At 38.5% G+C, this 23,865-nt stretch overlaps 2 protein-coding genes and 1 long non-coding RNA gene across 3 annotated transcripts; 1 reads left to right on the top strand and 2 right to left on the bottom strand.

Annotated features, from left to right (window-relative positions):
* Positions 1-2,774: 2,774 nt before the first annotated feature.
* LOC110778887 (uncharacterized) lies at positions 2,775-4,130 on the bottom strand. Its single transcript, XR_002530969.2, has 3 exons — positions 4,039-4,130; positions 3,892-3,953; positions 2,775-3,108 (listed from the first exon to the last, which is right to left on the bottom strand). It is a non-coding gene; the product is annotated as an uncharacterized lncRNA (long non-coding RNA).
* A 10,020-nt stretch (positions 4,131-14,150) lies between these two features.
* Positions 14,151-15,209, top strand: LOC130469995 (uncharacterized). Its single transcript, XM_056839547.1, has 2 exons — positions 14,151-14,344; positions 14,468-15,209. Exons 1-2 carry the CDS (start codon positions 14,151-14,153, stop codon positions 15,207-15,209), a joined length of 936 nt encoding a protein of 311 aa, XP_056695525.1.
* Positions 15,210-20,897: 5,688 nt separating this feature from the next.
* Positions 20,898-22,663, bottom strand: LOC130469994 (uncharacterized). Its single transcript, XM_056839546.1, has 4 exons — positions 22,428-22,663; positions 22,228-22,329; positions 21,676-22,051; positions 20,898-21,005 (listed from the first exon to the last, which is right to left on the bottom strand). Exons 1-4 carry the CDS (start codon positions 22,661-22,663, stop codon positions 20,898-20,900), a joined length of 822 nt encoding a protein of 273 aa, XP_056695524.1.
* Between the last annotated feature and the right edge of the window lie 1,202 nt (positions 22,664-23,865).

Genomic DNA, 23,865 nt, shown 5'->3' with positions numbered 1-23,865 from the left:
CTGAACTTTTGAGCGAACAACCTTTGTTTCAAAGTTGTTGGTGCCGCTGGCAACTGAGCATGCGCTAGGCACTACTATGGTCGTCTCTTTCTTTGGCGAGCGTGTCTATAACGATATTGATTGACTTGCGTCAATCAATAGGTATGATTGCCGCTAGACATGCTCGTCAAATGGACTGGACGGCCAAACGTTCGTGCCGCCGCACTTTTGAGCAAACAACCTTTGTCTCAAAGTTATTGGTGCCGCTGAGCTATTGAGCAAACAACCTATGTTTCAAAGTTGTTCATGCCGCTGGGCCTTTGAACAAATAACTTATGATTTTAGTTTATTTGTGCCGCTGGCGCTTACTATGCCGTACTGGTTGGCCAGCGGCTTGCTATACTGGGAAGGGAGTTGGATAGGTGATCAGCCTACAACTTGGTGCTAATCTGGGCCACTTCTTAGGCTTCAAACAATTAGTCTTGCTGAGAGTTTTTGCTAATCTGGTCCACTTCTCAGGCCGTCATATAATTAGGCTTTGGTTATGCATTGGAGTGTACATTTTTATATTCATTGTGTGAGCAATAAATATTACGAGATACATAGAGTAGTATTATTTATAACTTTGCAAGGAGAATTTAGCCGGTTACAAAAGTAATTACTACCCTACTATGACCATTAGAGGCCGCCCCTTGGGCAATGGATCGTGGTAAGTAAGACAAAGCTTAGCACATATCTAGAAGAAATACTTCTTGAGATTGTCGGCATTCCAAGTGCGCAAAATAGGCCGGCCTTGCATGTCTTGAATGCGGTAGGTTCCATCTCTAACCTCATCATAGATCTCGTAAGGTCCCTCCCAAGTGGGCGTCAGCTTACCTTGTTCATTTGCTCGTCCTGTGGACTCCATTTTCCTGAGGACAAAATCTCCCACTTTGAGCACTCTATTAGAGACTCTCTTGTTGTATTCTCTTGCCATCCTTATCTTGTACAGCTGTTGTCTGAGCGCTGCATTTCCTCTAACCTCGGGCAGAAAGTCCAAGGCTGCTTTCATTGTCTCCCAGTTAGCATTTTCGTCATACAGCATGACTCTCAACGTTGGTTCACACATTTCTATGGGTAGGACAGCCTCGGCGCCATAGGCTAGCAAGAAGGGTGTTTCACCGGTTGAATTCTTAGCCGTAGTGCGGATGGACCATAAGACATTTGGCAGCTCATCAGCCCATAGACCTTTGGCTTCGTCAAGCTTCTTTTTCATTCCTTCGGAGATAATTTTGTTGAACGCCTCAACCTGACCATTGGCTTGGGGTCGTCCGACTGATGCAAAACAAGTGTGTATACCGTGATCTGCCAGCCACTCTTTCAGCTTAGGCGTCTCAAACTGGGGCCCATTATCGAAGACGATAGCCTGTGGAATCCCAAAGCGAGTCATGATGTTCTTCCAAATGAATGCTCTCACATCAGTAGTTTTTATGTTTTTGAGCGCTTCTGCCTCCACCCATTTGGTGAAGTAATCTACAGCAACGATGACATAACGCCTTCCTCCTGGTGCGGCCGTAAATGGGCCTAGAAGATCCATCCCCCATTTAGCAAATGGAATTGGGCTTGTAATGGGCGTCAGAACTCGTGCCGGTTGGTGTATTAGGTGAGAAAAACGCTGGCATTTGTCACACTTCTTGACCAGTGAAATTGCGTCCTCCTTAAGAGTCGGCCAGTAGTAGCCGGTTCGAAGTGCCTTTTCAGCCAAAGCCCTTCCACCAATATGCGAGCTGCACAACCCCTGATGAAGGTCTTCTAGAATTTCCTGCCCCTTCTCAGGTGTTACACATCTTAACAAAGGACGGGAGTAGGCCTTTTTATAGAGGGTGCCGTTCCACATTTCAAACCAAGAGCATTTATTTTGAAGTTTTGCCGCTTCCCTTAAGTCTTCGGGCAAGACTCCATTCATTTTGAAGTTTACTATGTCATCCATCCATGTGGACGTTCTGTCAAGAGTTTTCACCTCCATTTGCTCAACACTTTTGTGCTCTTTTACCTCCCAAAACACGTGCCGAGGGGTATCACAAGACGCGGAACTTGCCAACTTTGACAGGGCATCAGCTTGGTTATTTTCCGAGCGAGGGACTTGCCTTACTTCAAAACTTTTCAGTGGCTCTACTTCCTGATGGACGGCCTGCATGTATTTGACCATAGTCGGATCCCTAGCTTCGTAGGTCCCATTAACTTGGCTCACAATCAGTTGGGAGTCAGATAGTGCTACAACCTCCTCGGCGCCTGCCGCCTTACACATTTTAATGCCACAGAGCAGGGCTTCGTATTCGGCTTCATTATTTGACGCCTGGAAGTTAAATCGCATAGCATACTCAAAAGTGTCTCCTTCTGGGGAGTGACAGATTATCCCAGCTCCACATCCATTCTGTGTGGATGAGCCGTCTACATACACTGTCCACACCGTGTTTGTATTCTTGGCAAAGTCAGGCCTCGTCATTTCAACAATAAAGTCGGCACATGCCTGCCCCTTGACAGCTTTCCTCGGCTCATAGGTGATATCAAAGGCGTTCAGCTCTATTGCCCAATTCAGCATTCGTCCTGACGCCTCCAGCTTTGTGAAGGGGAGTTTGAGCGGTTGATCTGTGTAGACCACTATTTTGTGAGCTAAGAAATAAGGACGGAGTTTTTTGCTAGCCATGAACAGAGCTAAGCCAAACTTTTCCACTGTAGGGTTATTTTCCACTGTAACTAATAAAATAAATCTATTCATGTCTAGCTTTATTTATTTTATTTTATTCATAAATAGATTTATTTTATTAGTTACAAGAAGTTTTGACATTAACATATTACAATGAGCATCTCACCTACAAGTTACAAAGTTAAAGTAATCATCTGAAAGCTAGACATGAATAGATTTATTTTATTAGTTACAGGAAGTGTTGAAGCCCCTCAGGCAAGCCTTTTATTAACTCCATCTCATCAACTCCTCTTGTAGTCAACCAACTCTATAACGTTCAAAGTGACTAACTCTACGTCTCAGAGTGGATGGTAATTGCCTACGCCTCATCCACCATTCCATGTCTCAACATCTCAATTGCATTTTTCTTTTCTTTGCCATGACAGTACAATATGCAGAAATACCTTTTACAAAGCACACCAACCAAAATTATTTCATGATAGTGAAATACGCAAACCCTGTCTTATTTTGTTCATAATCATGACAGTAACTTCAAATCTTTATTTCATATAAGTATCAGTTTCAATGTGATGTAACACATATAAGTTCATCTTACAACAAAATAAGAACAAAAAGAATTCTAATCTAAGATTTACACTTGTTGTGTTTCTGGAACAGTTAATTGGAACTGGAATGGGGCATATGACACTCCAATATTTTCGGCTTCCCATTGACCATAACGTATAAAAGTTTATACTAACTACTAAGTATTTAGTATCTCCCTTTCCACATTACTAAAATCCCTGAACTCGGTGTAAACATTGATCATATATGAAGACTTTGAAAAGCACTAATAGTAACCATACTCTAGACAGTATAAGCTTTAAGAAAATGTCCAAATTTCACTTCAAATTAACATCAGGTTACCAGTACATCCAAAATCCATAAGTCTTAACCATCATACAAGTCTAAAATTGCAAAAGAAAATCTCGACCATTGCATCTTAGCTGACATTTACATAATTTTCTTCTTTGATGATTTCACCTACTTAAACATACTCAAACTAAAAATTCAAGAAAGATATTAAATCCAAAGTTCATTCTAGCTAAATCATATTACCTACAACTAGGCTAACCCCTGAAGATAAAATATTTGTTTTAGGAGTAAAATTGTATCATAGAGAGTAATCCCATAAAAATAGAGATGGTGATAAAAGAGATGAGAGGAGAGAGACAAAAATTTCATACCCATCATAAACCATATTTTCAAAATCGCATCCTTCTCCCCCATTACTGAGAGATGGTAAACCCTAGACAATGAAGAAACACAAAATTAGCAAATCTCAAAATTGTAGAAGATTTAAACGGGGATGTAATGAAAGAAAAAGAGAAAACCTAGGATAGAGAATCTTAGGATAGAAATTGAATTAGGGAAAACAATCCAGCAAATCGATCAGAAGAAAAAAAGAAAGGAGAAAAGGGATAGCACGTGAAAGGCTCATGTTATACTGTTTGTAAGCTTGAAGCTTCTATTTTAAAGGTTTGGGATTAAGAGATGAAAATTTTGGAGAGCCGTCAAAATAATTGAAATTGAGGAATTTAAATTTTGAGCATCCTTCAATTGTACGTGCCTGTACTTTTTGTCATACAAAGTAGATGGAACTATCCAAAACAAGATATAATTGACATTGTTGTTGGCTAGTAAAAAATAAATCGAGCTTGTTAAAAATAAGGTATATATCATTAAATTACCTTCACGAATATTGACGAGACGAGCATGAAAGTGTTCGAGCTTGGCTCATTTACTTAATGAGCTTAATATTTGGATTTAAATAATAATAATGAGTAACTACCAACAACATACATGGACACAACCAATACACCAACCAACAACAATGTCAATCTATATCGTGTTTTGGAAGTTCCATCAACGTTGTTGATAGTTATCCTAAACAATTTTAGATCAAGTGTTTCAAAATAAGTTTTATATTTCCTTTGTTTTCAATTAATATATTTCAATTAATATAATTCAATTAATATGCAAAACCAATGTATTTCAATTAAATGACTATATCAATGAAATAACATGCTATAAAATTAAACCTAATCATACTGAAATCTCATCGTCATGGTTTAGAAACTTGAGAATAGTCATCAATAAGTTTAATTTCACGACATTCAATCTTCTCTTTATTCATTTTTACCTTTATTTCTTCAATGAATTGAAGGGAAATAAGGGAACTCCTAATTTTGTTACAATCTAGAGAATTTACTTAATATTTTAATAAAAACAATATAAAAGTAATTGACAAATATTGTCAAATAAACAAATAGATTATAGTATACATTTTTATAAGATTAATGTCGCGAGTGATTTACTTTTAAAGTTAATTGCTTTATGTACAAGATTTTTATTTATTGAAATAAGATAACACATGAAGGTTTAATATTTTATTAAAAGAATATAAACAATAATTGACATAAGATTTGTCTTTTTATATTTGAGGGTATAAAAGTAAATGCCAAAAAATCTCAAAAAAGAGTTTTCATCAAGGCTTGAACCCCAACCTAAATGTCAATAGTACTTAAGCAATTCAAACCACCAAGGTAAAATTGTTTTTTGTGTAATACGTTACATATTTGTGTTATACACTTATTCTATACTGGAACTTTTTCGGGCCTGACATTGCCCACCCAAAATTTTTCCTTCCAATCGCGACCACCACCGGCAAACTACCGTCGTCACAACTACCTCCTAACCACCAGCACGTGGTCATTCACGTCCCAAACACCAGCGAAACTTCCGCTGACTTCCCTTCGCAACCACCAGATCCCCCCCAATATTTGTCGCAAGTCTCGCAACTCCCTACCACCCTGCATCTCGATATGTTCGCACGACACAACCCACCAGCCAACGTCTGCACCACCCATCGTCCGCACTAGGCACCATTCGTAGACACCACCCAACCTCCATTCCGCTAGACAACCCAACCACCGTTCTCTGCGAACCGCCCATCCGCTGTCCGCACCACCCACCCAACAAAATTTAAATGATTAGGATCTTTCTCAAACCGTCGCGACCCACTTTACTTGACTTCAATCGCCTCACAGGATGGTGGGTGAGGAGTGGTCGGAGTGGTCGTGCGATTGTCGGTGAAGAGGAACGACGTGGTGGACAACGGTAGAGGAGAGAGAAATTTACAACCCCCATTCTAAAATTAAGTTAATCAATTCACTTTCCTAATTATTCTATTTATTTATTTAAGCAAATACAAATAATTAATTTTGAAATTTTTTGAAATTACAAAAACCATTTCCATAAAAGAAATTGTGTATTTAAATATAAAGATAAAAACAATTAGAATCATTAAATATATTTATATTAAATTTAAAAATAAAAGAAAACAAATTTTTGTGGCCCATATTTATTCTAAGCTATGGTCATCTTTATTATGACCACAGTAGAAAGATCCGGTTTATAATAGTGTTTATACAAATCAAATACTTCGAATACTTTGGCTTATCAAAAAAGGAAAAAAAAAACTTATGTACTTTGGGGTTCCAAATCCAACTTTCTTATTCCATTGACGTGTAGTAAGTTCCTTCATATTAGCCGCAATTTTTTGGTTGTACCCGTGTACAGGTAGATGCATCCTCATCCAAAACGACGTCGTTTTGTGTTGTTAAGATGAACATTAATATACTAGTATGAAAATGAACATTACCTTTTTCGGAAATTAACATTTATTTATTTATTTGGAATTGAACATTTACTATTTCAGAAATTAACATTACTATTTTGGAAAGGAAATTTTGATATTTACTACTTTAAAAATACACCACTTTTGTATTTACTACCTTGTGAAAATTTTATTTTAAATTACTACCTTAAATTTCCAATATTTTATTATTTACTACCACTTTACAGTTTTCACGTTTTAAAATTAAGATATCTCTTTCGTTTCTTAATCGTTTAATGTGATTCAAAGTTTATTATTTTCCTTTTTCTATATGGATTTCATTGAGAGCGACATTTTAAAACAATTCATTTGATAATTCATGAATATTTTTAAATTTTATAAATAATGTTTGATGTGAACAAAAAGGCTTGTCCACCATGGACGAATCAGAATGACGACATGTGGAACCTCCCATCTCAAGAGCCATACGCTCTGGACCCTTTAACGGCCTTGTAATGGAAATTACAGGATAATCATGGGTCGGGGAAATTAGAGGCCCAAATGCTAAATGGGCCTCTCAAAGACTCCACCTCCATATTTGATAAGGACACATGTCCTTATCTCCAAGGTTAACCTATCGGATAACTAGGGTTTTCTGGAACAAATCCAAGAACCCTAGCCTTATAAATAGTTTAGATCCCAAGGAAGGAGCGATCAATTCATTCCCACCAACCTTAATTATTTATGCTCTAACTTCTCTCTAAAAAAAATTCTCTCTCTATCAAATACTTACTTAGGCATTGGAGGGAATATTCCTACTGGAATATTCTTGTTTTGCAGGTTGTACGAAGATTGTGTCATCGCATACATGCTACAGAGATCTGTACTTTGGGGTTCCAAATCCAATTTTCGTATTCCATTGACGTGTAGTAAGTTCATTCATATTAGCCGCAATTTTTTGGCTTTACACGTGTACAGATAGAGCTGGCTGCACCCCTATCCAAAACGACGTCGTTTTGTGTTGTTTAAGATGAACATTAATATACTAGTATGAAAATTAACATAACTATTTCGGAAATGAACATTTATTTATTTATTTGGAATTGAACATTTACTATTTCAGAAATTAACATTTACGTTTTGAAAAGGATATTTTGATATTTACTACTTTAAAAATACACAACTTTTGTATTTACTACCTTATGAAAATTTTATTTTAAACTACTGCCTTAAACTTCCAATATTTTATTATTTACTACAACTTTACAGTTTTCACGTTTGCAATTTAAAAAATCTCTTTCGTTTCTTAATCGTTTAAAGTGATTTCAAAGTTCATTATTTTCCTTTTTCTATATGGAGTTCATTGAGAATGACATTTTAAAAACAATTCATTTTATAATTCATAAATATTTTCTCTAAAATATTTTCTCTCTCTATCAAATACTTACTTAGGCATCGGAGGGAATATTGCTTCTTGAAAATTTTCTTGTTTTGCAGGTTGTACGAAGATTGTGTCATCGCATACTTTTGATAACTCCTTGGAAAGGGTGACACATCAGCACCAACAAAGGTTCCCACATTATTTGGCGCCTTTTGTGGGGAGGTATAGTATCATGGAAGACTTGCAATCTGACACCCACGAGAGTAGGGATGACTCAAGACAAAGGCGTCCACACGAAAGGAGCCCTTCGCGAATTCATCCTCGCATAAATTTCCAGCCTACATCAGAAAGTACGACACCAAACGAAGGTCGGGTAGCTGTGACACCCATGGAAGCAGAGGTAAGCCGACCTGCTTCAGCAAGATCACTGTAACAGATGCTACACGGCCTTCGCCAAGACATCACTGCAGAATGGAAGATACAGCTGTAACATGCCCTCCGAGAAGTGATTGCAAGATCCTTTAACAATGTCGGCCTAGAGCCGGGACAAGTCAAGACGAGTTAACTAGCAGTTGGGAAAGACAAAGAGGAACTTCTTCTTAGTCCTGTCAGGAGAAATTGGTGAGAGGCGAAGCATCAGATACCGACTCCGCACCTAGGGTGGTTCGCTCACCTGAAGCTCCCAACTACCATGTGAGAGAGGGACGCCCGAGGCGGCGGATGGGATCGGTATATCATATCCAGCAAGGGGTCACACCCACGATGCTAGGATACGCATCCCCCTATGCATCAACATCATGTCTGCACCTATAGAGCCCAAGGTGAAAGCTCCCATCATTGACGCTTACGATGGTACTTCTGATCCTAACATGCATTTGGTAGCATACCGACATCACATGTAAGTATAAGGGACCAATGAAGCTACCTAGTGCAAATACTTTCTGGCTACATTGAAAGGAGCCGCGTCCAAGTGGTTTGAAAGGCTGTCAATCGGGTCAATAACTTTTTTCGGGGAATTAGAGGCTGTTTTTTCCTCTTGGTTTATGGCTTATAAAGAAGAGCAAAAGACGTGTATGCATTTAGGACGCATACACTAGGGGCATGAAGGGTCATTGAGAAGATATGTAAAGCAGTTCAATAAGGAAGTCGGCCAAATCCCAGACTTGCCAGATGAAATAGCCCTTGATAACTTTGTGCGTGCGTTGAAGAAGGGATCTTTCAAATTTGACCTGCTAGAAAAAAGTGTGAAGACAATGGAAGATGTACTGGATGAAGCTAAAGCCTTCATACATGCTATAGAGATATGTAGTTTCACAAACGAGTCGAAATCTACCGAACACAGTGGCCCCTCCCAATTCAAGAGAGATAACTCTACTGTTCAGGCTATTGGTATCTGGGCCGTAAATGAAAAAACATCAGGATCACACGTGTTGAAGAGAGAACGTCCGGTGGCTGATAAAACATTTGAATACGGCACAGATCTTTGCACAATCCTTATGGATGTGAGTCCAAGGCAAGAGATACATCGCCCTTTTTCGGATTAAGTTGTCTATGGAGAATCTATATTTCAGATTATTTTGCCAATTTCATAATGACATAGGTCATGACACCAAAGACTGCCGAAAATTAAAGAGAGCTTTGGACGGTTTGGCAGCCAGAGGGTTTTTTAAACCAATATCTCCGCAAGACAGTTAGCAACAATGCTAGAAGTCGCAAAGAGTCACCAACGCCTCTGTCTAAATATGAGGATATTCCATCGGACTTAGAGTTCGTAGCCGTCATTTTGGGTGGACTAGCATATGGGGGACCTACGAATCCAAGGCGTCAAGACTATGAACAATTTTCTGAACAGGAAAATACCAGCAATCTGGAGAATACCCCTCGCATAGAAATCTTAGAGGACGATTACCGAAGGTAGGCAACCCCATATGATGACGACCCATTAGTTGTAGAGATCAGGGTGGCTAATTTGAGAGTAAAGAGAGTTCTGATTGATACGGGAAACTCATCCGATATAATCAGTCTTCAATACCTAAAGAAGTTGCAACATGATCCGAGCATAATATAGGACGTCCATAGCCCATTGGTAAGTTTTGGAGGAAGCATAATTCGTCCTATAGGTGTCGTCTCACTCTCTGTTCAGATTGGGGAACCTCCACTGGTTAGGCAGAGTTCAACTCGTTATGTAATTGTGCAAGACCTCACTATGTTCAACATTATGTTAGGCCGACCAACCTTGAACTACATTAGAGCAATAATCTTTCCTCACTTGTTACTAATGAAATTTGTGGCAAACACTGGGGAAATCGGCACTATTTATGGGAATCAACAATTGGCCAGAGATTTTTATTTCACTATGCTCGACTCGGCAGCTTGGGGGGCGACTACTAAAGAAGTCGGCTGTAAATGCCAGCAAAAAGGCGAAAGAGAACGTATACCCTTAGAAATGCCCATGGCCCACGCCTTAGATAGGTGTCCTGAGCCTGTGGGAGCACACTACGATATTGAATTACCAAAATGATCCAGCAAATCGATCAAAAGAAAGAAAGGAAAGGAGAAAAGGGATAGCACGTGAAAGGCTCATGTTATACTGTTTGTAAGAACAATACTCTAAAGCTTCTATTTTAAAGGTTTGGGATTAAGAGATGAAAATTTTGGAGAACCGCCAAAATAATTGAAATTGAGGAACTTAAATTTTGAGCATCCTTCAATTGTACTTGCCTATGCTTTTTTCATAGTAAGTTAAGGTAACTACCAACAACGTAGATGGAACTATCCAAAATACGATATAATTGACATTGTTGTTGGCTAGTTTATTGGTAATATATGTTGTTAGTAGTTACCTTGAATACTTTTTAGATTTAAATATTTCAAAATAAGTGTTTTTCCCCCCCATTTGTTTTCAGTTAATATGGAAAACCAATATATGATTGTCATTTCAAATTGTTCACAATAGTGAAGAAAATGAGCCGATACTTTTGCGAACTTCTCGCAAAAAAGCTCGCTCAAAACTCAACCAAACTTTTTTATTCGACCTTAGTCCACTAACATGCTCGTTTGCATTTCGAGTTTGAACTCGGGCTTCAATCAAGCTTGTTAAAATAAGGTATATATCATTAAATTACCTTCACGAATATTGACGAGTCGAGCATGAAATCGTTCAAGCTTGGCTCGTTTACTTAATGAGTTTAATATTTAGATTTAAATAACAATCAGGGTTACTACAGACAACCTACATGGACACAACCAATACCCCAACCAACAACAATGTCAATCTATATCGTGTTTTGGAATTTCCATCAACGTTGTTGGTAGTTATCCTAAATAATTTTTGATCAAGTGTTTCAAAATAAGTTTTATATTTCCTTTGTTTTCAATTAATATATTTCAATTGAACCAATTAATTTAATATGCAAAACCAATGTATTGCAATTAAATTACTATATCAATGAAATAATATGCAATAAAATTAAACCTAATCTTACTGAAATTTCATCGTCATGGTTTAGAAACTGGAGAATAAATAGTCATCAAAAAGTTTAATTTCACGACATTCAATCTTCTCTTTCTTCATTCTTACCTTTATTTCTTCAATGAATTGAAGGGTAATAGGGGAACACCTAATTTTGTTACGATCTCGAGACTTCACTTAATATTTATTAAACCAATATAAAAGTAATTGAAAAATATTGTCAAATAAACAAATAGATTATAGTATACATTTTTATAAGATTAATGTCGTGAGTGATTCACTTTTTAAGTTAATTGCTATATGTACAACATTTTTACTTATTAAGATAACACATGAAGGTTTAATATTTATTAAAAGAATATATACAATAAATGACATAAGATTTTTCTTTTTATACTTGAGGATATAAAAATGCCAAAAAATCTCAAAAAAGAGTTATCATCAAGGCTTGAACCCCAAACCTAAATGTCAATAATACTTTAGCAATTCAAACCACCAAGGCAGAATAGTTTTTTGTGTAAGACGTTACATATTTGACTATTTGTGTTATACACTTATTCTATACTGGAACGTTTTTAAAAAACATTGTTCGGGCCTGACATTGCCCACCCAAAATTCTGTCTTCCAATCACGACCACCACCATAAACTACCACCGTCATATCAACGTCCCAACCACCAACACGCGGTCATCCCCGTCCCAAACACCAGCGAAACTTCCGCTGACTTCCCTTCGCAAACACCAGCGCCCCCCCAATCTCTGTTGTAAGTCTCGCAACTCCCTACCACCCTGCATCTCGATCTGTTCGCACGTCACATCCCACCAGCCACTGTCTACACCACCCACCGTCTGCACCACCCACCGTTCGCACCAAGCACCGTTCTTAGACACCACCCAACCACCGTTCTCCGTGTACTGCCCATCCGTTGTCCGCATTACCCACCCAACAAAAATTAAATGATTAAGATCTTCCTCAAACCGTCGCGACCCACTTTACTTGACTTCAATCGCCTCACAGGATGGTGGGCGGTGGGTGAGGAGTGGTCGGAGTTGTCGGGCGATTGTCGGTGAAGAGAAACGACGTGGTGGACGGCGGTAGAGTAGAGTGAAATTTACAACCCCCTTTCTAAAATTAAGTTAATTGTTAGTTAACTTTCCTAATTGTTCTATTTATTGATTTAAGCAAATACAAATAATTAATTTTGGAAAATTCAGAAATTACAAAAACCATTTCCCTAAAAGAAATTGTGTATTTAAATATAAAGATAAAACAATTAGAATCATTAAAATATATTTATATTAAATTTTAAAAAAAGAAAATAAGTTTTTGTGGCCCATATTAATTCTAAGTTATGGTCATCTTTATTATGACCATAGTAGAAAGATCCGGTTTATAATAGTGTTTATACATATCAAATACTTCGAATACTTTGGCTAATCAAAAAAGGAAAAAAGCTTTTGTACTTTGGGGTTCCAAATCCAATTTTTTTATTCCATTGACGTGTAGTAAGTTGATTCAAATTATTCGCAATTTTTTTCCTGTACCCGTGTACAGGTAGAGCTGGCTGCACCCCCATCCAAAACGACTTTTTTTTGTGTTGTTTAAGATGAATATATACCAGTATGAAAATGAACATTTACTATTTCGGAAATGAACATTTATTTATTTATTTGGAATTGAACATTACTATTTTGGAAAGGAAGTTTTGACATTTACTACTTTAAAAATACACCACTTTTGTATTTACTACCTTATGAAAATTTTATTTTAAATTACTACCTTAAACTTCCAATATTTTATTATTTACTACCACTTTACAGTTTTCACGTTTTAAATTTAAAAAATCTCTTTCGTTTCTTAATCGTTTAAAGTGATTCAAAATTCATTATTTTCATTTTTCTATATGGATTTCATTGAGAACGACATTTTTAAACAATTCATGTGATAATTCATAAATATTATTAAATTTTATAAATAATATTTGATGTGAACAAAAAGACTTGTCCACCATGGACGAAACAGAATGCGACATGTGGAACCTCCCATCTCTCATGCCATACGCTCTAGACCCCTTAACGGACCTTATAATGGAAATTACGGGTAAAGGCAATTAGAGGCCCAAATGCTATATAGACCTCTCAAAGACTCCACCTCCATATCTGATAAGACTCCAAGGTTAACCTATAAGATAACTAGGGTTTTCTGGAACAAATCCAAAAACCCTAGCCTTATAAATAGTTCAGATCCCAAGGAAGCGGCGATCAATTCATTCCCACCAACCTTAATTATTTATGCTCTAACTTCTCTCTAAAACATTTTCTCTCTCTATCAAATACTTACTTAGGCATCGGAGGGAATATTCCTACTGGAATATTCATGTTTTGCAGGTTGTACGAAGATTGTGTCATCGCATACTTGATACCTCCTTGGAAAGGGTGACACATCAGCACCAACAAAAAGTTCCTACATTATTGGGGGCCTTCTGTGGGGAGGTACAATACCATGGAAAACTTGCAATCTAACACAGACGAGAGTAGGGATAACTTAAGAGAAAGGCGTCCACACGAAAGGAGCACTTCGCGAAATCATCCTCGCATAAAATTCCAGCCTACAACAGAAGGTACGACGCCAACCGAAGGTCGGGTAGCTGTCACACCCATTGATGTGGAGGTAAGCCGGCCTGCTTCAGCAAGATCACTGCAACAGATGCTACACGGTCTTCGCTAACACATCACTGCAGAATGGAAGATAGAGCTATAACATACCCTCCGTGAAGAGATTGCAAGGTCCTTTAACGAAGTTGGCCTAGAGCCGGGACAAGTCAAGACGAGTTCACTAGAATTCGGGAAAGATGATTACGAACTGCTTCTTAGTCCTGTCAGGAGAAATTTGATGACTGGCGAAGCATCAGATCCTAGGATGAAGACGAACTGCTTCTCTCACCTGAAGCTCCCAACTACCATGTGTTAGAGGGATGCCCGAGGCGGTGGATGGGATCAGTACATCATATCCAGCAAGGGGTCATACCCACGATCCTAGGATACGCATCCCCTTCTGCATCAACATCATGTCTGCACCTAAAGAGCCCAAGGCGAAAGCTCCAATCATGGACGCTTACGATGGTAATTCTGATCCTGACATGCATTGGGTAGCATACCGGTATCACATGTAAGTATAAGGGACCAATGAAGCCACCTAATGAAAATACTTTCTGGCAACATTAAAAGGAGCCACGTCCAAGTGGTTTGAAAGGCTGACAATTGGGTCAATAACTTTTTTTCGGGGAATTAGAGACTCTTTTTTCCTCTCGATTTATGGCTCACAAAAAGAGAAAAAGACGAGTATGCATTTAGGACGCATACAACAGGGGAAGGAAGATTCATTGAGAAGATATGTAAAGCAGTTCAATATGGAAGCTGGCCAAATCCCAGACTTGTCAGATGGAATAGCCCTTGATAACTTTGTGTGTGGGTTGAAGAAGGGATCTTTAAAATTTGACCTTATAAAAAAGAGTGTGAAGACAATGATAGATGTACTGGACGAAGCTGAAGCCTTCATACATGTTACAGAGATATGTAGTTTCCTAAACGAGTCGAAATCTACCGAACCCAGTGGCCCCTCCAAATTCAAGAGAAATAACTCTACTGTTCGGGCTAGTGGTATCTGGGCCGTAAATGATAAAACATCAGGAGCACACATGTTGAAGAGAGAACGTCCGGTGGCTGATAAAACATTTGAATACAACATAGATCTTTGCACAATCCTTATGGATGTGGGACCAAGGATAGAGATAGAGCGTCCTTTTCTAATTAAGTCGTCTATGGAGAATCGAGATTTCGGATTATTTTGCCAATTTCATAATGACATAGGTCATGACACCAAAGACTGCCGAAAATTAAAGAGAGCTTTGCATGATTTGGCATCCAGAGGTTTTTTGAAACAATATCTCCGCAAGATAGTTAGCAACAATGCTAGAAGTCGCAAAGAGTCACCAACGCCTCTGTCTGAAGATGAGGATATTCCATCGGACTGAGAGTTCGTAACCGTCATTTTGGGTGGACTAGCATCTGGGGGACCCACGAATCCAAGGTGTCAAGACTATAAACGAGGTTTTGAGCAGGAAAATACCAGCAATCTGGAGAATATCCCTCGCATAGAAATCTTAGAGGACGATTACCGAAGGTAGGCAACCCCATATGATGACGACCCATTAGTTGTAGAGATCAGGGTGGCTAATTTGGGAGTAAAGAGAGTTCTCATTGATACGTGAATCTCGTCCGATATAATCAGTTTTCAATGCCTAAAGAAGTTGCAACATGATCCAAGCATAATATAGGACGTCCATAGTCCATTGGTAAGTTTTGGAGGAAGCATCATTCGTCCTATAGGTATCGTCTTACTCTCTGTTCAGATTGGGGAACCTCCACTGGTTAGGCAGAGTTCAGTTCGTTTTGTGATTGTGCAAGACCTCACTGCGTTCAACATTATATTAGGCCGACCAACCTTACATTAGTGCAATCATTGTTCCTCACCTGTTATTAATGAAATTTGTGGCAAACTATGGGGGCATCAATAATTGCAGAGATTTTTTTATCTCACTACACTCGACTCGGCAGCTTGGGGAGCGAATACTAAAGAAGTCGGCCGTAAATACCAGCAAAAGACAAAAGAGAACATATACCCTTAGAAATGCCCACGGCCCACGCCGCAGATAGGCGTCCTGAGCCTTTGGGAGCACACTAAGATGTTGAATTAGGGAAAACGATCTAGAAAAAATCGATCAGAAGAAAGAAAGGATAGGAGAAAAGGGATAGCACGTAAAAGGCTCATGTTATACTATTTGTAAGCACAATACTCTTAAAGGTTCTATTTTAAAGGTTTGGGATTAAAGGATGAAAATTTTGGAGAGCCGCCAAAATAATTGAAATCGAGGAACTTAAATTTTGAACATCCTTCAATTGTATTAATTTGCCTGTGCTTTTTGTCACAGTAAGTTAAGGTAACTACCAACAACGTAGGTGGAACTATCCAAAACAAGATATAATTCACATTGTTGTTGGCTAGTATATTGGTAATGTCCATATATGTTGTTAGTAGTTACCATGAATAATTTTTAGATTTAAATATTTCAAAATAAGTGTTTTTCCCCCATTTGTTTTTCAATTAATATGGAAAACCAGTATATGATTTCCATTTCAAGTTGTTCACAATTGTGGAGCAAATGAGCTGATACTTTCGCGAACTTCTCGCAAACAAGCTCGGTCAAAACTCAACCAAACTTTATTGTTTGACCTTAGTCCACTACATGCCCGTTTGCATTTCGAGTTTGAACTCGGGCTTAAATCGAGCTTGCTAAAATAAGGTATATATATAAATGCAGAAATTTCAGATTTGGCAGAACATAACATATTATTTACAAAGCTACTCTACTAATAGGGAATTCACTAAACATTTTTAGGAATGAAACCAATGAAATCTACTACTTAGAATTGTAGAAAATTGTCCCTACCAACTTGAGTAAGCCAAATAACAATCAACAAGAAAGAAGAAAAATAGCTAAGCACATAGTATGCAAAAAAGGCAAAAAGAAAAATAAATTAAGAAACATACTCTAAGCTTAGAAATTTCAACCTACCAAAGTTTATTTAGACAACCCAATATCACAAGGACTATATTTTTTTTATATATATATTATCAACTAAATTCCAAAAGAAAAGTTAGTATCTTAGTTAAACTTTGAGTAAAGAAAGAATATAAATCTCCCCGGCAACGGCGCCAAAATTTGATACGTGTCGTTTACCGTATTAAATTAAAAACCTATCTTTAGACCTTCAAAAATATTGACAAGTAGTAAAAAGGGTAAGAAAGGGTCGATCCACAGGGAGTCTACTGCCTAAATTCATTGTTTAACTAAAAACATTTTCAGTCACATAATTAAGTTGGACTACACAATTATTTACACTATTTAAAGAGATTGGGGGGGTTGGAGATAAATATTAACCCAGAGAATTAGATAACTGAAAAACTAATCTACTCTTTACATGTGATGACACTACTAACCGTTTCAATCCCATAAACCTTACTGGATTTAGTTAATTAACCGTAACACACAATTGATCTTGAGGATTTACCAATTCTAACTATTAGACTAATTGTAGAGTCTTAAATAACAAAGACTCCCTGTACTCCCTTATTCATAACCAATTATGAACTAAGCCAAATTGATTCTAAACCAGCCCAACTCACACAAATCTGATCGCAACGTGTATAAATTAGACTTGGTATCATTAAGAACTAGGAGACATCATTAGTCCTAATTATTCTAACCAATTAAATGGTTAGACTAATTATTAAACTTACTCTCTAATTTAAATTAAACCATGATTGCAGATTTAATGTAAATTAGGGGTCACTTTACTATATAATCTAAACTAAGCTAGACAATATAGCTAACAATAATTAGCACCATACATACACTAGTAATACGTATAGTAGTAGTTTAGGCAATGATTCAAAAGCAACTCCAAATAATAATTAACTGGCAAAATCACTCAAGGAGATAATAGTATCCAAAATCAATTCATAATATTGAAAATAGAAATTTGATAATTAACAAAGTGAATGAGCAGATCATGAAGATATTAAACACGTATGAATTTGACAAATTGAGAGGAAGAACTCATTAATTTTTTGCGCAAGAACACCAAACGAACCCGGGTTCGACCCCGTACTCCTCCGTTGTTCTTGTTCGGCCTTGGATTGAGGCTAAGCTCCCCTCCAATGGTTATCTTCTCTTCTCAATTGCCCCAATTCAAACGTAATTAACAATCTTCAACTGGTGATTTTCTAACTCTTGTGTGTGTCGTCTCTTTCTCTGTGTATATTTTTTTGTGTGTTCCCGTATAGGGTTGAGATGAAAATTTATATATGACAAACCCTAATTTGAGCGGAGATCTCAGAGCCAGAAAATCATCCATGTGATGATTGAATAACCGATAACCGTGCTCCGAATTTGCAGCAGATACGCTAAATAGAGCTTTAGAGAAGGAGTTTGAATTGGTTGCTGATTTCTAGCGCTTTCCTTCTTGACTTGCAGAATGTGAGGCTCAAAGAGGAAGGTGGAAAATTTCCTCTTGAATATCACGTGTTAGTGTGCTCCAATTCAATAACTTTGACTTTTCTAACTCATTTTCCTTGGTTTTCATTTGTCTTATTTGCAATAGAAATGGGCTGGGCTTCACGTAGTATTGTTAGAAGATGTGGCTTCTCTCAACTCCTTAAAATATTCAGCTTCCGTTGGGTATATGCTGGTCTCCAAAATATACTGCTCATCATTCATATTAATAGAACATTTTGTTATTAATACTAGGATAAATATACTTAACAATATTAAAAGTACGGTAAATATTGCACTTATCACCTTCCATCGAACTTTCCTTAGCCATGAGCAAATACACCAACTCTCCATGATCTAGAGCTTGTTCAATCTCTCGTTCAGTAGCCAACATGGTGAGATTCGGCTTCTTTTTTTGCTGCACACTCATGGATCGAACCGCTTGTGATGACATAGGCTTTAGCATAATCTTCTTGCCTTTGTCTCTCAATTCATACTCGTTGCTTCTCCCCTTGTGAACCACGTCCCTATCAAACTGCCAAGGACGACCCAACAAAATATGACAAGCATCCATAGGAATAACATCACAAAGAATCTCATCCACATACGAACCCATAGTCAAACCAACCCTTACTGGTTTCGACACCTTCACACTATTACCCTCATCGAGCCAATGGAGTGCGTATGGCCTAGGATGGGCTGTAGTGATTAAGCCTAATTTCGAAACCATCTCACTAGAAGCAACATTGGTGCAACTCCCCCCATCAACAATCACACTACACCACTTATCTTTCACTAGACATTTAGTATGAAACAACTGATCTCGTTGGTCCGAATCAGTAGATGCAATTTGGGTTTGTAGAGCTCTAAGAACCAGATTTGTGTCATAAACTAGAGCCTCATACCCCTCCTCCTCCTCTTCATCGCCACTCTCATCAAACACAAATACGTCCCCCAACCTCTTCTCCTCTTCAAACAACTCCTCACGGCATTCAACAGCTTCTTTCAAGGTCACTACCCATTTATTTGGACACGCATTTTGATAATGCCTAAACCCTTGACACTTAAAACAACGCACCTTGGACAGACTTGTTTATTTGGTTGAGTTAACTAATTTTGGGGCAGCCGTAGAATTACTTGAACCTACGGTACTAGGTGATGTGTTTGGTTTCAAGATAGGTTCGGATTTAGACCAAGACAAGACTTGGCCTTACCATCCATACTTGACCCTCCCCCATATTTTGCTTTCCCTTGGTTTTCCAATTTTAAACAAAGTCCACAAAGAGTATCAAAATCAGAATATGGATAAAGGTCTACGGTATTGGCAATATTGTAGTTTAAACCCCTTAAAACTCTAGACAGTTTTTGTTCCTCAATCTCCTCAATTTCCCCCACTAAGGACAACTTTTCAAACTCATCAATATATTCAGCCACACTCATTTTCCCTTGCCTCAATTCAGCAATTTTACAGTAAGTCGTTATTCTATGAGTTGTTGGCACATACCTTTTACGTAGCTTATGTTTCAAAGACTCCCAAGAGCTGATTTTCTCCTTCCCATCACGAATTCTCTTGGACTTCAGTCCTTCGAACCACAATGAAGCTCCTCGTCCTAGCTTCAATATGGCATACTTAGAACGCTTCTCATCATCAATGTCCTTGAAATCGAACATTCGCTCTATCTTGCGCTCCCATTCCAAATAAGCTTTCGGATCTGTTCCACCAACAAATTCAGGAAGTTCCATGACTTTGAATTCATCCACAACCCGTAGTGGATCACGTCTAGGATGCCTTCAAAATCCCCCATCTCGAACGTTCTTTAAGGCTTCTTGGAGATGTTGTAGAAAGTCAGGATCGTCAAAATCCATTTTAGCTCGTAAGAATCACGAACAGCAGCTCTGATACCACAAATGATACAACTTTAAAAACTCGTTGTATGAGTAAGGATAGTTGATTAACAAGCTAGACCTATAGCTCGTCAAACGTGATTGAAAGGCAAGACCTATTGACTCACAATCGGCTCTTTGAGTAGGAAACATATCCAAAACAAAGAAAAGGTTGAATTATAATCAGTAATTCAAAGTAAACTGAAAACAAGTTTTTATTCTTCAAAATTGGTTGTTTTATTCCGTTCAACAAGCTGGCTATAAATAGCCTAAACACTCAGCTAAAAACTGGTGGTTACAAGAGATTTAAACAGCCATTTAAAATCCATTTAAGAGCCTTTAAAACCGGTGGTTACAAAACTCTAAAATCCTCCTAATTCAGTCACCAATTTGGAGGTTACAAAGGCTTAAAACCCTCCTTACAAACAGCAATATTTAAAGCTAAGTACAAGACTGAATTGTCCAAACAAAAGGTTTTAGCGCAATTTTGGTCCCAAACACCTGTTCTGTCACCAACTGCATTGCCTGTAGGTTCCTCACCTCCAACCACCTATCCTTGCTTTCTTTAATCAAGTCTTTCACCCTTGCTAAAGAGCAACTAGTGTTTCTGAACACCACTTCATTTCTATGAAGCAAAATGGCCCACACCGTAGATATAAACTCTACTACCCTCACATCATCGATGTTATCCTCCTTGAAGAGGAAAAGCAAATTACTCATTATCTATTTGCTGATATCAACACCTGGCGAGGCATTGCCTCTCATTGCCATGGATCTCCAAATGTGATCGGACATAGAGCAATCTCGAAACAAATGATCGTCAGACTCCTCCTGCAAACCGCACATCGAACACAAACCATCCACAAGAATACCTCTTTTCCTCATATTGGATTTTTCGGTATTGCCCCATTTAGAATTTCCCAACATAAAACTTTCCATTTCGGGGGTATGCTACGCTTCCACAAAGCTTTCCAGAACGGATGAACCGGGGGGTTATGCTGTGAACTTATCAGGAACCAATATCCAGACTTCATCGACATTTCTCCATTCTTCGAGCAGGCCTAGGAACGGCTATCCGGCATACCCTCGACTGATACCTTCGACGCAAAGATCTCTATTGATGTGTCCTCTGTGAACTCGGCCCATACTAAAGAATGATTCCACTATATCGAGCTAGTTGTAAGATCAGAAACCCATTTCACAAGCAGTGCACACTGCCTGCTAGGATTGCGCACAACTTTTCCCGAGCTTAGCCAAATATCATCCAGAATATCCGTTGACTTCCCATCTCCAACTCGTCTTCTAGTTCCCCCTTACAAACTCGCAGTACTTCTAATCATGCTTCGTGCAGCCCATGAGGCATTAGAGATTGACTTACCTTTCAGCCTTAACTCAACTGGATCCATGCAATACTTTGATAAGAACAATTTACTCGCGAGTAGTTTCCTATTTGTGGCTAATCTCCAAACTTGTTTTCCCAACATGGCCACATTTACCGTACCCAAACTTCTAATCCCCAAACCTCCTTCTTCCTCCAATATATGGGTCTTCTATCCATTAAAGAGCTCCACCAGAACCTCATAATTGTGGAGGTAATTCTTTTTGTTAAACCTGCAGGTATCAAATAGAGCGAGAGAATATTTGCCGAGAGAGCCACAAGAATTCCATTTATCAAGACAATCTTCCCAGCTTGTGAAAGATGTATAAATTTCCAAGAGCTCAGCTTCTGGAGGAGTTTGTCATGAATAAGAGATAGTTGCGATGTTGATCTTCCATCCACATCCATTGGACACCCCAAGTAGGTTCCCAAGCGAGTATCACTTTTAACACTCAACGGTCTTTTGAGAAGTCTAATGAACAAGGAGGGCGTGTTGGGGCTAAAGGATCACACAAGACTTATCAAAGTTTATCATTTCCCCTCACATGTCACATAACTCGTCAATGCACGCTCTCATGGTTCGGCAAGAAGATGGATTTGCCTTAAAGGAAAATAGAGCATCATCTTTAAAAAATAGATGGGATAACGCTGGGGAATAACGTCCAATCTTCAAACCTGAGATTTTCTTCAACCTTTGAAGTTTTCTTAACCTCTTTGATAATACTTTCATATAAAGAATAAACAGATAAGGTGAAAGAGGGTCGCCCTGGCGTAGTCCTGAAGTAGGGACATAAAAATCTGAAGGTTCCCCATTCACAAGGACTGAATAAGACATAGTTGAAACACATTGCACAATTCGGTGAATCAATACTTACGGAAACTTCAAAGCCACCAAAACACTTTCCACAAAATCCCAACGAACTCTATCGTATGCCTTGCTTAGGTCGACTTTCAAGATTGCTGCAAACTGCTTCCCCTTTTTCTTTCTACGGACATAACTCATTAACTCTGACGCCATAAAGCAATTATCCACCATGAATCTGCCTGGGATGAAGGCATTCTGATAGTCATCAACAATATCAGGCATTATCACCTTTAACCTGTTCACCATTCATTTCGAAATGAACTTGTACGTCGAATTACCCAGGCTTATTGGCCTGAACTTGCTCACCTCTTCCGGTCTCGCCTCCTTTGGAATAAGAGTTATGAAGGTTTGATTAACCTCTTTCAATAAGTACCCCAAAGAGAAAGAAAGAATGCACCGCATCGTAGATATCTGGCCCCACGAGGGTCCAATATTGTTGAATAAGAGCCGGTGGTACACCATCCGGGCCAGGAGACTTTAGCGGCTTGGAACTAAAAGCCGTCTTCTTTATTTCAGCATTAGAAAATGGGGTTAGAAGCATTGCGATATGATCTTCTGAGATTGAGGGCAAGTCTTGTAACCACTCTCCGGCAGGTGGCCGGATTACCGCCAGCGACCCTTGAAGGATGCCTTGAAAATGGGCCTTAAAAGCTTCCTGAATTTGCACTGGTTCCGTGAGAATAGCTCCATTAGGGGACTTATTCCCCCTAATTTCATTTCTTTGCGCTCTACCTTTCACACTTTTGTAGAACAAATTTGAAGATTGATCCCCATAAGCGTCCCATTTGCATTTTGCCTTTGCTTCCAATACCACCATTGCTCCTCTACATGAGAAGACATAGCCTTTTGTTGTGCTACCATAATCGAACCATCTGCTATGTCAGTAATAGATGATTGAAGTTTGTTTAGCTCACTTTTGAACAAACTCTGGTTCAAGCCCAAGGTCTTTTCGAAATTTAAGCACCACTTTCTTACTTTCTGCACAATCAGCCGTAGCTTTTTCTAAATTGTGAACATTTGAGAGCCCTGGATGCTTCCCTCCCATACTTGGCACACCATCATCTTTATCTCCTCCTTCTCCAAGGACCATGCTTCTAATTTGTACGGTGTATTTCGGGTTGAGGGTTTTTTCGTAAGCTCCAAGATTATGGGACTATGATCCGATAGAAAGATCGGATGATTACAAACCGTCGCATCCGGGTACATGCATCTCCACTCATCATTCGCATAGCATCGATCAAGCCTTTGTAAAATGAGTTCCTGCCCATCCCTATTATTCTCCACGTATACTCGCCCCGAAAAAAGGAACCTCCGAGACTTGGCAGTTAAATTTCCAATCTAAAAATGCGGCTCTTCCCCTAATGTATGTGGTACCACCTAGTTTCTGGCTTGCAATTTCAACTTGGTTGAAATCTCCAATGACTACTACCCCCTCCCCGTGCACTACG

The sequence above is a fragment of the Spinacia oleracea genome, chromosome 3 (genome assembly GCF_020520425.1).
Source record: "Spinacia oleracea cultivar Varoflay chromosome 3, BTI_SOV_V1, whole genome shotgun sequence".
Taxonomy (NCBI): domain Eukaryota; kingdom Viridiplantae; phylum Streptophyta; class Magnoliopsida; order Caryophyllales; family Amaranthaceae; genus Spinacia; species Spinacia oleracea.
Note: the sequence above shows the minus strand (reverse complement) of the source record. Positions and strands in the feature narration are given on the sequence as shown.

Excerpts from the sequence above, each read along its gene's own strand:
- LOC130469994 (XM_056839546.1), bottom strand. The coding sequence starts at position 22,663 with ATGGTGAACAGGTTAAAGGTGATAATGCCTGATATTGTTGATGACTAT. Across the intron at positions 22,330-22,427 it reads TTGGTGGCTTTGAAGTTTCC|GACTACGCCAGGGCGACCCT; the intron begins GTAAGTATTGAT and ends TCCCTACTTCAG. Across the intron at positions 21,006-21,675 it reads TTTGGGGATTAGAAGTTTGG|GAGGAGTCTGACGATCATTT; the intron begins GTACGGTAAATG and ends TGCGGTTTGCAG.
- LOC130469995 (XM_056839547.1), top strand. The coding sequence starts at position 14,151 with ATGCCCGAGGCGGTGGATGGGATCAGTACATCATATCCAGCAAGGGGT. Across the intron at positions 14,345-14,467 it reads GTAGCATACCGGTATCACAT|AGACTCTTTTTTCCTCTCGA; the intron begins GTAAGTATAAGG and ends TCGGGGAATTAG.